The sequence below is a fragment of the Bufo gargarizans genome, chromosome 8, assembly GCF_014858855.1.
Source record: "Bufo gargarizans isolate SCDJY-AF-19 chromosome 8, ASM1485885v1, whole genome shotgun sequence".
In the NCBI taxonomy this organism is placed as follows: Eukaryota; Metazoa; Chordata; class Amphibia; order Anura; family Bufonidae; genus Bufo; species Bufo gargarizans.
Genome location: NC_058087.1, coordinates 180,211,191 through 180,228,018, shown reverse-complemented (window position 1 = coordinate 180,228,018; position 16,828 = coordinate 180,211,191). Strand labels below are relative to the sequence as shown.

The window sequence follows — 16,828 nt, the reverse complement described above, 5'->3', positions numbered from 1 at the left end:
GACCCATTCATTTCTATGGGGCTGTTCACATGAGCAGTGATTTTCACGCATCACTTGTGCGTTGCGTGAAAATCGCAGCAAGCTCTAGTTTGTGTGTTTTTCACGCAACGCAGGCCCCATAGAAGTGAATGGGGCTGCGTGAAAATCACAAGCATCCGCAAGCAAGTGCGGATGTGGTGCGATTTTCACGCACGGTTTCTAGGAGACGATCAGGATGGGGACCCGATCTTTATTATTTTCCCTTATAACATGGTTATAAGGGAAAATAATAGCATTCTGAAAACAGAATGCATAGTACAATAGCGCTGGAGGGGTTAAAAAAATAATAATAATAATTAAACTGACCTTAAAGTGGTTATCCCATCTTAGATAATGGGGGCATATCGCTAGGATATGCCCCCATTGTCTGATAGGTGCGGGTCCCTCCAATGGGACCCTCACCTACAAAGAGAACAAAGTGAAGAAGGTTGAGTAGGGCGCACCGCGCATGTGCAGCCGCCCTCCATTCATTTCTATGGAGCCGCCGAAAATAGCCGAGCACTGGCTCGGCTATTTCCGTCGGCCCCATAGAAATGAATGGGAGCGGTGGCCGCGCATGAGCGGTGGCCGCGCATGCGCGGTGCGCCCCCATTCACTTCAATTGGAGAGGCGGGGAGCTGGGCCTGGTGGTGAACGGACCCCGGGAAACCCGGGGTCCTCCAGCCACAACTTTCCCCGGCTCCGTTCTCCTTGTAGGTGCGGTTCCCAGAGGTGGGATCCGCACCTATCAGACAATGGGGGCATATCCTTGCGATATACCCCCATTGTCTAAGATGGGATAACCCCTTTAATCAACTTGCTCGCGCAGCCCGGCTTCTTTTCTGTCTTCTTTTTTGCTGTGTGCAGGAAAAGGACCTGTGGTGACGTCACTCCGGTCATCACATGGTCCGTCACAAAATCTTTTACCATGATGATGGATCATGTGATGGCCCATGTGATGACCGGAGTGACGTCACCACAGGTCCTTTTCCTGTACACAGCAAAAAAGAAGACAGAAGAGAAGCCGGCTGCGCGATCAAGTGGATTAAGGTGAGTTTAATTTTTTTTTTTTTACCCCTCCAGCGCTATTGTACTATGCATTCTGTATTCAGAATGCTATTATTTTCCCTTATAACCATGTTATAAGGGAAAATAATACAATCTACAGAACACCGATCCCAAGCCCGAACTTCTGTGAAGAAGTTCGGGTTTGGGTACCAAACATGCTGATTTTTCTCACGCGAGTGCAAAACGCATTACAATGTTTTGCACTTGCGCGGAAAAATCGCTCATGTTCCCGCAACGCCCATGTGAAAGAGGCCTAAGGGTCCAGAGGGGAGGTAACCAGCTGAGGGTGTGTACCTGCACAGTCTCACTTTATCCAATCAGTGCTGCCCTTTTCAGACTGTGCAGGTACATCCCCCCAACTGGTTACCTCCCTCTGGACCCTTACTGAAGGCTAATAGCAATTCAATTATACCTTCTAGTAGAAAACATAAAGGAATGGCACAACATAGAGACATAAGAATAGAGGCTCCAAAATTGTGTATTACATGGGGAATGCCTGGAGCTATTAAAACAGACATGTCAGGAGCGGTGACGGGTCCTCTTTCAAATATACCATTAATAAATGATAATATAATATAGTAAATGATCACAGTCTTTCTTTATGCCACACGTATAGCTTTCGCTGCTTACAGTACGGCTTTGTCACACTTTGCAGTACTGGGATTTCATCTGCTCTTAGGATATTATCTTTGGTATACTTTGTTATATGGGTTGTTGTTTGTGTGAAAAGACGTTTCGCGGGTGTAACCTGTGATTTTCTGTGCTGGTTCTCCCTATGGACCTCGCTTCATATAGAAGAAGAGAATGGTTTTGCCCTCAAGACCTTGGAAGATCTCGCACTTGTTAAATAAGTGAAACGCTCCCCTGGCCTGTATATCCTCGAGATGTCAATCCTGAAGAGCTGAGATACAGACAGGTCACACATTAATATACAGGGGGTGTTGGCGTCATGCTTATGTACAGGCTGCAGATGAATTATTCGGGGATCAGTATTGGCAAAATAATAATATTTATTATCTTGCCCAGGTGGTTGGGAATGGCCATATTTTTTCATTTTTTGGAGTTAGCACAAAGAGAAAATATATCTACGGTAATTTATCCTGGTTTAGGTATCTTCAGTTACGTTCAGCACTTTCTAGTATTAAAGAAAAAATCGCTTTTTGATATAGACACCTCCACATTTTTGCACGATTTGATAGTAAAGACAGCACAGAGGGTTAAAATTTCTCAATGTTTTATAAATAGTTATGAATATATATATATGTTCCTCTGGGCAAAATGCCTGGAGAAGGGATTGCCCAATGGTTCAATCGGATGATTGGGACAATATATTGGTGAATGTGGGATTACTTTCTCTATATTTTAATCACATATTGGTTCAATTTAATATTTTACACAGAATTTATGTTGCACCTTTATGGCTTAACAAACAGAGTTTGAGAAACACCTCTAACGGCCCACGGTGTGAGCCGCCTGATGCAGGTTATTTACGTATGTTTTGGACTTGTCCAGAACTAAAAGAATATTGGGGGGCAATACATAACTATATTACCCAAAAATTGAAAGTGGTGATTCCAAGAGTGTTGGATTTTGAGCGATATATGTGGCATAAATATAAAAGTATTTTTTGGTTAAAATACCGTAATGTTTTTGGCAAGGCTCCTGATGGCACGGGCTTGGTTTTCATCTAATAATCCAAGTATGAATACATGGTGAAATCTCGTTAACAAGATCAAAATGTATGAATATGTTCTATATAAACAAAGAAACTCTGAGGATAAGGGTCCATTCACACGTCTGTATGTGTTTTGCGGATCCACAAAACACGGACACCGGTAATGTGCGTTCCGCATTTTGCATGGACCGCACATCGCCGGCACTTAATAGAAAATGCCTAATCTTGTCCGCAATTGCGGACAAGAATAGGACATGTTCTATTTTTTTCGGGAATGGAATTGCGGACCCGGAAGTGCGGATCCGCAATTCCGGATCCGGGCAGCACAATTCCGTTCCACAAAATGCGGAACAGAATTGCGGACGTGTTAATGGACCATAAATGGCTTAAGATATGGGAAGAATGGAATTTCTAATTTTCTTGCCTCTCTCCTCATTATTCTCTTTTTTTTTTTTTTTGGTGGGGTGGGGGGGATGGGAGACGCATCACAAAGGGGTGGGAGTTTGGGTGGGAATTGGGGGGGTAAGGTTTACGAAATGGAAATAATAATATGGATGTTTTACTTTGTATGGTGATATCATTGTTTAAAGATTGAAAATAAAATTTATTAAATATAAAAAATATATAAATATATACAGGGGGTGTTCGGCACTGAGGGATGCCCGCTCTTCATCCGAATCTGCCTGACCAGGAGTTAGTATATGAGATTTATGAAGTCTAATTGATTTTGGTGGGTGAATCCTCCTCTACAGATGTAAATAAAGGGGAGTCCAGGAAAAGACAATGTGAAACCTGGGCCTATTTTAGTATCTAGACATTTTCAAGATCTCTGCTTGCAGTCGGTGAGTGCATACAAAGGAACAAACATATATTACATATTCCATATACCAGGAGAAAGAGCAAGTTACTCACCCATCAGTGTCTTGAAAATTTACATTCACTCTTTTGGCGGATCCGAGGAGCTCTGTGACAAGGAAGGAGAAAGGAAATAATTGAGGACTGATGTAATTCATGAAATAAGAGCTCATGCTGAACATGGCAGGTATGACACAGGTGTTTGACCAAATTTGCTATCAGGAAAGGCATGTAGTAAATCATGCGACATGCAAGGACCTACAAAAGTTTTTGTTTTTTTGTCTCACTAGGATGGTAATGTTGCAGTTCTGAGGGTGGCCAGCAGTGGCTGCTAGAGAGCTCCCTCCTGGTCTGCCCCACAGCAGATTTTTACTAGGTCCCCCATCATTCATAACATAAACCATACAGATAATACCACAATACAGAGACCAGGGAATACCGCCTTACATGATTTATGTAATACATAATACTGCCTTATACAGGCCATATAATACTGTCACACTGAGCTTGCATAATGCCACAGTACACAGCCCATGTAACATCACTGTAAATAAGTAATGACCACATACACAGCCACCTTAATACTGCCAGACACAGCCCACATAGTACCAGCATACACAGTTCATGTCAACTGACATATTGTCTGACTTGATACTGCAATACACAATTCACAAAGTATACACTACGTGCAGAATTATTAGGCAAATGAGTATTTTGAGCACATCATCCTCTTTATGCATGTTGTCTTACTCCAAGCTGTATAGGCTCGAAAGCCTACTACCAATTAAGCATATTAGGTGATGTGCATCTCTGTAATGAGAAGGGGTGTGGTCTAATGACATCAACACCCTATATCAGGTGTGCATAATTATTAGGCAACTTCCTTTCCTTTGGCAAAATGGGTCAAAAGAAGGACTTGACAGACTCAGAAAAGTCAAAAATAGTGAGATATCTTGCAGAGGGATGCAGCGCTCTTAAAATTGCAAAGCTTCTGAAGCGTGATCATCGAACAATCAAGCGTTTCATTCAAAATAGTCAACAGGGTCGCAAGAAGCGTGTGGAAAAACCAAGGCGCAAAATAACTGCCCATGAACTGAGAAAAGTCAAGCGTGCAGCTGCCAAGATGCCACTTGCCACCAGTTTGGCCATATTTCAGAGCTGCAACATCACTGGAGTGCCCAAAAGCACAAGGTGTGCAATACTCAGAGACATGGCCAAGGTAAGAAAGGCTGAAAGACGACCACCACTGAACAAGACACACAAGCTGAAACGTCAAGACTGGGCCAAGAAATATCTCAAGACTGATTTTCCTAAGGTTTTATGGACTGATGAAATGAGAGTGAGTCTTGATGGGCCAGATGGATGGGCCCGTGGCTGGATTGGTAAAGGGCAGAGAGCTCCAGTCCGACTTAGACGCCAGCAAGGTGGAGGTGGAGTACTGGTTTGGGCTGGTATCATCAAAGATGAGCTTGTGGGGCCTTTTTGGGTTGAGGATGGAGTCAAGCTCAACTCCCAGTCCTACTGCCAGTTTCTGGAAGACACCTTCTTCAAGCAGTGGTACAGGAAGAAGTCTGCATCCTTCAAGAAAAACATGATTTTCATGCAGGACAATGCTCCATCACACGCGTCCAAGTACTCCACAACGTGGCTGGCAAGAAAGGGTATAAAAGAAGAAAATCTAATGACATGGCCTCCTTGTTCACCTGATCTGAACCCCATTGAGAACCTGTGGTCCATCATCAAATGTGAGATTTACAAGGAGGGAAAACAGTACACCTCTCTGAACAGTGTCTGGGAGGCTGTGGTTGCTGCTGCGCGCAATGTTGATGGTGAACAGATCAAAACACTGACAGAATCCATGGATGGCAGGCTTTTGAGTGTCCTTGCAAAGAAAGGTGGCTATATTGGTCACTGATTTGTTTTTGTTTTGTTTTTGAATGTCAGAAATGTATATTTGTGAATGTTGAGATGTTATATTGGTTTCACTGGTAAAAATAAATAATTGAAATGGGTATATATTTGTTTTTTGTTAAGTTGCCTAATAATTATGTACAGTAATAGTCACCTGCACACACAGATATCCCCCTAAAATAGCTAAAACTAAAAACAAACTAAAAACTACTTCCAAAAATATTCAGCTTTGATATTAATGAGTTTTTTGGGTTCATTGAGAACATGGTTGTTGTTCAATAATAAAATTAATCCTCAAAAATACAACTTGCCTAATAATTCTGCACTCCCTGTATTGCATCATAACCCACGTAATACTACCAGACACAGCCCCCGTAATATCGCCACGCATCTCATGTTATACTGCTATACACAGCCTCCTAATACTTTCATATACAGCCCACACAATACTGCCATACACAGGCCATGCAATACTGTCACACAGCCTATGTAATACAGCCATACAGAGCTCATGCAGTACAGCCATACACAGCCTACATAATACTGCCATAAACTGTAATGTAATACTGCAATACACAGCCCATGTAATACTACTATTAACAGAAAGTGACAAGATCTTCAGCTCACCAGCACATGGCCATTAACAGAAAGACTCTAGGTGACAAGATCTTCAGCTCACCAATGCACGGCCATTAACAGAAAGACTCTAGGTGACAAGATCTTCAGCTCACCAATGCACGGCCATTAACAGAAAGACTCTAGGTGACAAGATCTTCAGCTCACCAATGCACGGCCATTAACAGAAAGACTCTAGGTGACTAGATCTTCAGCTCACCAATGCACGGCTATTAACAGAAAGACTCTAGGTGACAAGATCTTCAGCTCACCAATGCACGGCCATTAACAGAAAGACTCTAGGTGACAAGATCTTCAGCTCACTAATGCACGGCTATTAACAGAAAGACTCTAGGTGACAAGCTCTTCAGCTCACCAATGCATGGCTATTAACAGAAAGACTCTAGGTGACAAGATCTTCAGCTCACCAATGCATGGCTATTAACAGAAAGACTCTAGGTGACAAGATCTTCAGCTCACCAATGCACGGCCATTAACAGAAAGACTCTAGGTGACAAGATCTTCAGCTCACCAGCGCATGCCCATTAATAGAGAGACTCTAAGTGAAAGATGTGACGCATGCTGCTCGCTCCCTACATGTGCCCACAGTATAAAAACCTGGCTGCTAAATAACCTCCCACCTTTACTCAAGCTGCTTCATTATAGAAGAGAGCATCTGATTGGCACCATTACCCAGACTGAAGTTGCCAAACTTCTTGCCAAATTCAGACACCTATATTCGGCCTCCTCTCCCTTTTCGGTGGGGCCTTGTTCCTTGAGATAGAAGCAGCTCTCGCTAGTAGGACCATATCCTGTGGCTATGCCATAAATATCTGGGTGGGACAACCCCTTTAAAGGGGCTTTCCAGGAGTACAATATTGATGATCTATCCTCAGGTGAAGTCATCAATGGGTGGGGGTTCGACTCCCTGCCACCCCGCAGATCAGCTGTTTCAAGAGGCCACAGCCTCCTCTCAGTTTACCAAGCACAGCGCCTTACATTATATAGTGGCTGGGCTTGGTAGTGCAGCCCAGGTCCATTCACTTGAGCTACATACAGGCCATGTGACCGATGGATGTGACGTCACTGGTCTGGAAAGAGGCCACAGTGCTCACCGAGGATGGTCCAGTGATATTAAAATCCTACAAAGGCCCCTGAGGTGACCACAGAAGATCTTTATGCTCTTTAGGAGACAACAATGGTCACATTCTGGATTAAACCATCATCCCTCCAAATACCTGCAGGAGAAGACGGCTGCTACAGACAGTACACAGGCTGCCATAAACAGCGCTCTTTTTTCTGCTGACTGCAGCCAATGACAAGGAATCGATTTTACCGTTTTATCAGGACATTAGCACAACCGATACCGATATACAATGCATTTCTGGGATTTTAAGGGGTCACACACTCTCGGGTCTTCGTCTGCACCTCCACATTTGACAGATGTTCGTTTCATCGAGTTGCGCCATGATAAGAAAAACAATGTCTCTGGATGATGGTGGTGGTGGTGGCGGGTAATTACCCGTCCTCCCACCCACTTTCCACACCAGTCTGCTCCCTTCTATTTTACTTGCAATTAACAAGGCAAATTAGCACATTACAGAACCTGTCAGCTCCTGACACATGGGACGCTCGGCTCCGCACGGAGAAACGGCAGGAAATGGGAACGGTCGCCTTGCAAACAGCGATGATGGTGCAGAAAACAGCTGTCTGCCATGCTGAGGAAAAGTGCCAAGAAAACCTGGCAAAGAAATGAAGCCACTCAGTAAACGTGATGGAAAGATGATTCGGCAATATAACCAGTATACATATAGTACAACCAGTATACACAGTATACATATATAGTAATAACCAGTATGTACTGTACAGGATTCACTGCACCCAGAGTCAGGGACCCCACAGCGAACCCCCAATAAAGTGCAAGCACAGAACCCCATGACATCCATCATAGTGCCTCCATACAGTGCCAGTCAGATTCTCCTATACAGTGCCAGTCACAGAGCCTAATATACAGTGTCACATAGAGGCACCATACAGTGCCAGCCACAGTGCCCCTACACAGTGCCACCACATAGCTAATATACAGTGCCAACCACTGTGCCTCCTATATAGTGCTAACCTCAGCGCCTCCTCTACAGTGCCAACCACAGTGCCTCCTATACAGTGCCAATCACAGAGCCTAATATACAGAGTCACATAGAGGCCCCATACAGTGCCACCACATAGACTAATATACAGAGTCACATAGAGGCCCCATACAGTGCCAGTCACAGAGCCTAATATACAGTGTCACATAGAGGCCGCATACAGTGCCAACCACAGTGCCCCTACACAGTGCCACCATATAGCCTAATATACAGTGCCAACCACTGTGCCTCCTATATAGTGCTAACCTCAGTGCCTCCTCTACAGTGACAACCACAGTGCCACCACATAGCTAATATACAGTGCCAACCACTGTGCCTCCTATATAGTGTTAACCTCAGTGCCTCCTCTACAGTGCCAACCACAGTGCCTCCTCTACAGTGCCAACCACAGTGCCTCCTATACAGTGCCAATCACAGAGCCTAATATACAGAGTCACATAGAGGCCCCATACAGTGCCAACCACAGTGCCCCTACACAGTGCCACCACATAGCCTAATATACAGAGTTACATAGAGGCCTCATACAGTGCCAACCACAGTGCCTCCTATACAGTGCCAATCACAGAGCCTAATATACAGAGTCACATAGAGGCCCCATACAGTGCCAACCACAGTGCCCCTACACAGTGCCACCACATAGCCTAATATACAGAGTTACATAGAGGCCTCATACAGTGCCAACCACAGTGCCTCCTATACAGTGCCAATCACAGAGCCTAATATACAGAGTCACATAGAGGCCCCTATACAGTGCTAACCACAGTGCCACCACATGGACTAATATGCAGTGCCAAACACAGTGCCTTCTATATAGTGACAATCACAGTGCCCCTATACAGTGCCAACCACAGTGCCCCCTATACATTGCAAGTCACAAAGCTAACTATGCACTTACAATCATACAGCCCCCTATACAGTGCCTCCTATACACAGTGCCACATGGAGGCCCCTATACAGCGCCAACAGTGCCTCCTATGCAGTGCCAACCCCACAAAGCCCCCTATATAATGCCACTACATAGCCTAATATACAGTGCCATATAGAAGCCCCTATACAGAACCAACCATAGTGGCCCACTATACAGTGCCCATCACAGAGCTTACTATTCACTGCCAATCACAGAGCACCCTATACAGTGCCACCACATAACCTAATACACTGTACAGTACCCCATAGAGACCCCTATACCGTGCCAACCACAGTGCCTCCTACACAGTGCCAGCCACATAGACCCTCCTATACAGTGTCAACCACAGTGCCTCCTACACAGTGCCAGCCACCAATCCTGGATATAGCCCTGGCCACCTACTCCTCCACTAATTATCCATTGAAAGGCTATCCAATATGGTTAAGGAGCACTATAGGACAGACGCATGGTTATCTAGGAGCAGCAGGATGATGCCCCTGTGCCCCTGTACCCCTGCTAGGTATTTAGTGGTTCTTTCGCTTTAATTCATTGTCATGCAGTTGGTTAGTAGGACCAGGGACAAGGCTGCGTTTCTGAGGTCTGTATATGGAAGACCTTTAGGAGGGGCCAGATAGCTAGAAGACATCTAGACGTCTCCAGAGGGCAACTCCATTGAAGACATCCTCAGGGTAACATGTGTCTTGCTACTACCACCTCTTTTCGTATCATACGGGCGTTGGCCAGGTGCTTTGCTGGAAACTGGTCAATGAGGACCTCACTCATTTGTCCATGGTGACTGTTACATTACTATCATAGTTCAGTAAACTTTTTATGCACCTAAGCCTTGTTAAGCCTACTTATTCCCGGATCTCGGAATTCACAGTAATTCAGTAATCATACCTCCGGTAAAGAGTCTCAGTTCTGAAGGTACCATCTACCTATCAACATATCCACTTCTAGGGATTTGCCATAAAATGAGCCCCTCAGGAGACCCTCCTTACAAAAACAGAAAACAGAATGCGTCAATCAGCTTTTCCACAAACAAAAAAAGCTATAGAAATAAAAAAATTGAGAGGATTAATGTATTTGTCAAGAAGGTATCAGCTCCGGTGACGTGATTTGATGATAAGATTATGGCCGGATATTTATCGGATATTATAATTTATGCATACAGTCATTTGGCACTCGTGTCATTACCACATGCCATCTATAAGCTGAGGAGGAAAGTGTGCACGATTGAGAGGTGATCACGACACAAGGGGGGCTGTTGCTATGGTAACCAGAGCAAAGCATTAGATGGGAAGTAGATGGAAGAGCTCAAAAGGTCAGCCTTTCACTGCCTGTGAAGAGAACAGGCCTATAGAGCAGTCATTACCGCCTAGCCCAAGGCCATTCCTTAGTAACTGCCTCTTTTACTGTAGCAGAATATCACTTAAAGGGGAAGTCCATATAAAAATAACTATCAACAATAGCATTGGTAATGGTCTCTGTGCTGGAGCCTTTGCTGGTTCCCAAAGCATGGCTGACCCTGCTCTATGTACACAGTGACTGTACCAGCAGAATAGTGAGTGCAGCTCTGGAGTATAATACAGGATGTAACTCAGGATCAGTACAGAATAAGTAATGTATGTACACAGTGACTGTACCAGCAGAATAGTGACAAATGCTCTAAAGAACCCTAGATGATTCTAACTAATCGCCATCTATTCTCAGGATCAGTAAAGGATAAGTATAGTTATTTATGTACACAGTGACTCCACCAGCAGAATAGTGAGTGCAGCTCTGGAGTATAATACAGGATGTAACTCAGGATCAGTGCAGGATAAGTAATGTATGTACACAGTGACTGCACCAGCAGAATAGTGAGTGCAGCTCTGGAGTATAATATAGGATGTAACTCAGGATCAGTACAGGATAAGTAATGTAATGTATGTACACAGTGACTGCACCAGCAGAATAGTGAGTGCAGCTCTGGAGTATAATATAGGATGTAACTCAGGATCAGTACAGGATAAGTAATGTAATGTAATGTATGCACACAGTGACTGCACCAGTAGAATAGTGAGTGCAGCTCTGGGGTATAATACAGGATGTAACTCAGGATCAGTACAGGATAAGTAATGTAATGTATGTACACAGTGACTCCACCAGCAGAATAGTGAGTGCAGCTCTGGAGTATAATACAGGATGTAACTCAGGATAAATACAGGATAAGTAATGTAATGTATGTACACAGTGACTCCACCAGCAGAATAGTGAGTGCAGCTCTGGAGTATAATATAGGATGTAACTCAGGATCAGTACAGGATAAGTAATGTAATGTATGTACACAGTGACTGCACCAGCAGAATAGTGAGTGCAGCTCTGGAGTATAATACAGGATGTAACTCAGGATCAGTACAGGATAAGTAATGTATGTACACAGTGACTGCACCAGCAGAATAGTGAGTGCAGCTCTGGAGTATAATACAGGATGTAACTCAGGATCAGTACAGGATAAGTAATGTATGTACACAGTGACTGCACCAGCAGAATAGTGAGTGCAGCTCTGGAGTATAATACAGGATGTAACTCAGGATCAGTACAGGATAAGTAATGTAATGTATGTACACAGTGACTCCACCAGCAGAATAGTGAGTGCAGCTCTGGGGTATAATACAGGATGTAACTCGGGATCAGTACAGGATAAGTAATGTATGTACACAGTGACTGCACCAGTAGAATAGTGAGTGCAGCTCTGGGGTATAATACAGGATGTAACTCAGGATCAGTACAGGATAAGTAATGTAATGTATGTACACAGTGACTCCACCAGCAGAATAGTGAGTGCAGCTCTGGAGTATAATACAGGATGTAACTCAGGATCAGTACAGGATAAGTAATGTAATGTATGTACACAGTGACTGCACCAGCAGAATAGTGAGTGCAGCTCTGGAGTATAATACAGGATGTAACTCAGGATAAATACAGGATAGATTAACTCTATCTGTACATCATGTTCAGTTGGACATACAGTATGACAGCTTCTGTGAATACATAATTGAAAGATAGAAATTTTTATCTGCAACAGATCCACCTGCAAAAAAGATGCCAAAGGTACAGGGGGCAATATTCTTCCATAGGCACATACGTAGGAGCCCCAGGAACCCAGCGGTCACAATTTATCAGCACACATAGCAAATATGAGCCCAAGAAATGCTCATTTACTAGGCACGAGATCCCTTTAACCAACATACTGATTTCAAATTTTTGATCAACTACACAAGTTCTTGATGACACAGAAATGCTGGTCACGTGCATATATCAGGCAGTGAGCCATATATCAGGCAGTGAACGGCCCCCTGCAGGTGACAGGCGGTACAGAGGTGTGTCTGCATGCTGAACACGAGCCATTTCCAATCACTACAAAGAGAGTGTGCGTCTAAGAGGCAGAATGATAGAATCCCTGCAGAGCTGGAATCGCACTCCCACTGGGCACAGTCACACTTTCCTTCACGGCTCTGGACCTCCTTTTAACCCCACTGCCATTGTGGCGGACCAGCTCTTCTTTCACCTGGACTATGTGATCATATTAGCTAGTCATTTCCATGAACTGTCCATTAGTAGGAATATGAGGAAACGGAAAAACAAATTCTAAAGCTTGACTAGGATTAGAAAAACATGGCTGCTTTCTTCTAGACACAGCGCCACCCCTGTCCACAGGTTGTATCCGGTACTGCGGCTCAACTTCATTGAAATGTGAAATCATTCTGCATTTATGTGCGACCCGAATCGTTCAATGTAACGCGTTTTAGACTGCAGTACGTTGCACCCCTGGGTCTAAATACACGTCTACACGTTTGCCATGCCAGAGGCGCACAATGGGAGAAGGTTGGCACAATGTCTGTGGAGGCAGACAGTGCAATAAGGCGGGGGTGCTAGAACAGTGCCCTGAAACTTTGCCCGGTTCCTCCGTCCTCCTTTTATTCTTAATGAAAAGCGAAGACAGAGACACTTCTATTACCCCCGACTATTACTCCTGGCATATTCCCATCTAAGCCTTGGCTGCGGCTCGGTGGGAGGATAAATGAGATGTCAGGCATCGCACCTCTCGGTCCGCACCGCGCTGAAGTTAAGATCCGTCATGTAGCACGGGGGGGGCGGGCAGAGGCGGGCATATGTTCAGCGGAATAAGGATTAAATCTTGAGAATTAAATTAGGCGAGAGATTAACTGCGACTAATATAAAACATGTCTGAACGGTGTCGTGGTCTGTGGACGTTCACATTTCCATAGGACGCATGAATATGGTGATGAGTTGAACATTTCAATGGCGGGGTGTGGAACGCGTTGGAGCAGCTCATTATCAGGGTTAGATCATTTCGCTGGCAAGAGTAAAAGCGGTATTCTCATCTCAGACAATGGGGGCCTATCGCTAGGATGTCTGATAGGTGCGGGTCCCACCTATATCGAGAACGGAACCCTGAAGGTGGTGGAGGGGGCACTGCGCACGGGCAGCTGCTCTCTATTCATTTTCTATGGTGCTGCAAAAAAAGCTGAGAGCTGGCCCATAGAAGTGAGCGGTGGCCGCGGTGCACTCCCATTCACTTCTATAGGGAGAGCGCTTGGTGGTGGCCGGACCGGAGTCCTCAAGCCACCACTTTGCAGGGCTCCATTACCGATATAGGTGCAGGTCCCAGCGGCGGGACCCGCACCCATCAGACAACAGGGGCATATCCTAGTGACTTATTCTTTCAGCCGTATCTCGTCTCGACAGAGTTTATTACACAGACATTTCTTATAATTGGGGTCATTTATCAAACTGGTGTAAAGTAGAACTGGCTTAGGTGCCCACAGCAACCAATCAGATTCCACCTTCCATTTTCCAAAGGAGCTGTCAAAAATGAAAGGTGGAATCTGTTGCTATGGGCAACTAAGCCAGTTCTACTTTAAACCACTTTGATAAATTATCCCAAAGGTCCCTATAGTGTCTGCAGCAGCTATAATGTCCCTAGAGTGCCCCCAGTAATAATAACACCCTATATTGTGCTCCAGGTAATAATGCCTATATAGTGTCCCCAAAAATAATGTCCCCTAATAGCAACGCCCCAACACTGCCCCCACATAATTTCCCCCATACTGCCCCCATATAATAATTCCCCCATACTGCCCCCATATAGTAATTTCCCCCACACTGCCCCCATATAGTAATTTCCCCCACACTGCTCCATATAGTAATTTCCCCCACACTGCTCCATATAGTAATTTCCCCCACACTGCTCCATATAGTAATTTCCCCCACACTGCTCCATATAGTAATTTCCCCCACACTGCTCCATATAGTAATTTCCCCCACACTGCCCCATATAGTAATTTCCCCCACACTGCCCCCATATAGTAATTTCCCTCACACTGCTCCATATAGTAATTTCCCTCACACTGCTCCATATAGTAATTTCCCCCACACTGCCCCCATATAGTAATTTCCCCCACACTGCCCCCATATAGTAATTTCCCCCACACTGCCCATATAGAAATTTCCCCCACACTGCTCCATATAGTAATTTCCCCCACACTGCCCCTTCATATAGTAATTTCCCCCACACTGCCCCATATAGTAATTTCCCCCCCACACTGCCCCCATATAGTAATTTCCCCCACACTGCTCCATATAGTAATTTCCCCCACACTGCTCCATATAGTAATTTCCCCCACACTGCCCCATATAGTAATTTCCCCCACACTGCCCCATATAGTAATTTCCCCCACACTGCTCCATATAGTAATTTCCCTCACACTGCTCCATATAGTAATTTCCCCCACACTGCCTCCATATAGTAATTTTCCCCACACTGCCCCATATAGTAATTTCCCCTCACACTGCCCCCATATAGTAATTTCCCCCACACTGCTCCCATATAGTAATTTCCCTCACACTGCTCATATAGTAATTTCCCCACACTGCTCCATATAGTAATTTCCCCCACACTGCTCCCATATAGTAATTTCCCCCACACTGCCCCATATAGTAATTTCCCCCACACTGCTCCATATAGTAATTTCCCTCACACTGCTCCATATAGTAATTTCCCCTCACACTGCTCCATATAGTAATTTCCCCCACACTGCTCCATATAGTAATTTCTCCCACACTGCTACCATATAGTAATTTCCCCCACACTGCCCCATATAGTAATTTCCCCTCACACTGCTCCATATAGTAATTTCCCCCACACTGCTCCATATAGTAATTTCCCCCACACTGCCCCATATAGTAATTTCCCCCACACTGCTCCATATAGTAATTTCCCTCACACTGCTCCATATAGTCATTTCCCCCACACTGCTCCCATATAGTAATTTCCCCCACACTGCCCCATATAGTAATTTCCCCCACACTGCTCCATATAGTAATTTCCCCCACACTGCTCCATATAGTAATTTCCCCCACACTGCTCCATATAGTAATTTCCCCCACACTGCCCCATATAGTAATTTCCCCCACACTGCCCATATAGTAATTTCCCCCACACTGCCCCATAGTAATTTCCCCCACACGGCCCCATATAGTAAGTTCCCCCACACATGCCCCAATAAGTAATTTCCCCACACTGCCCAATATAGTAATTTCCCCCATCACTGCCCCAATACTAGTAATTTTCCCCCACACTGCCCCATACTAGTAATTTCCCCCACCTGCCCCAATATAGTAATTTCCCCACACTGCCCCAATATAGTAATTTACCCCCCCACTGCTCCAATATAGTAATTTACCCCCACACTGCCTCATATAGTCATTTCCCCCACACTGTCCCCATATAGTCATTTTCCCCCACACTGCCCCATATATTCATTTCCCCACCACATGCTCCCATATCGTCATTTCCCCCACACTGCCTCCCATGATAGTAATTTGCCCCCACACTGCGCCTCCCATTGAATGTAATTTGCCCCCACACTGCCGCTCCTATGAATGTAATTTGCCCCCACACATGCCCCAGTTAAGTAATTTTGCCCACAAACAGCCCGTTAAGGGAATTCACCATGACGTAATTTTCCCCCACACTGCTCCCCATGAAGTAATTTGCCCCCACACTTGCTCCCCATGAAGTAATTTGCCCCCACACTGCTCCCCATGAAGTAATTTGCCCCCACACTGCTCCCCATGAAGTAATTTGCCCCCAAACAGCCCCATGAAGTAATTTGCCCCCAAACAGCCCCGTTAAGTAATTTCCCCATGAAGTAATTTGCCCCCACACTGCTCCCCATGAAGTAATTTGCCCCCACACTGCACCCTTATGAAGTAATTTGCCCCATGTAGTAATCTGCCCCAAATGAAGTGATTTGCCCCATGTAATAATCTTCCCCCAAACTGGTCCCCCTCATGTCCTCCTCTGCCCCCCAAAGTTGGCACACACCGAAAAAAAAACTAAAAGCTAATACTTACCTGTGTCCGGGATGGTGAGGCATTGAACCTATTGATATGAATGGACATTGTGCAATACTTCATTTCTCCTGTGGTGGCGCTGCAGGGCAAGTAAACAATTACTGCCAGGTTTCCCCACAGATAACAGCTGATCTCTGGAGGTTTTAGCAGAAGGACCAGGGGCCTCACTATAGGGGAAGAAGAGGCAGCGGCCCTTTTGGGGGATCA

General features: G+C 45.0%; 1 protein-coding gene across 1 annotated transcript in view; it reads right to left on the bottom strand.

Annotated features, from left to right (window-relative positions):
* The window catches only part of CASKIN1 (CASK interacting protein 1), a 140,454-nt gene that overhangs the window by 59,016 nt on the left and 64,610 nt on the right, over nt 1-16,828 (bottom strand). Inside the window, exon 2 of the mRNA XM_044304306.1 lies at nt 3,674-3,725. Within this exon, the coding sequence (XP_044160241.1) occupies nt 3,674-3,725 (52 nt within the window). The remainder of the gene's footprint in view (nt 1-3,673; nt 3,726-16,828) is intronic.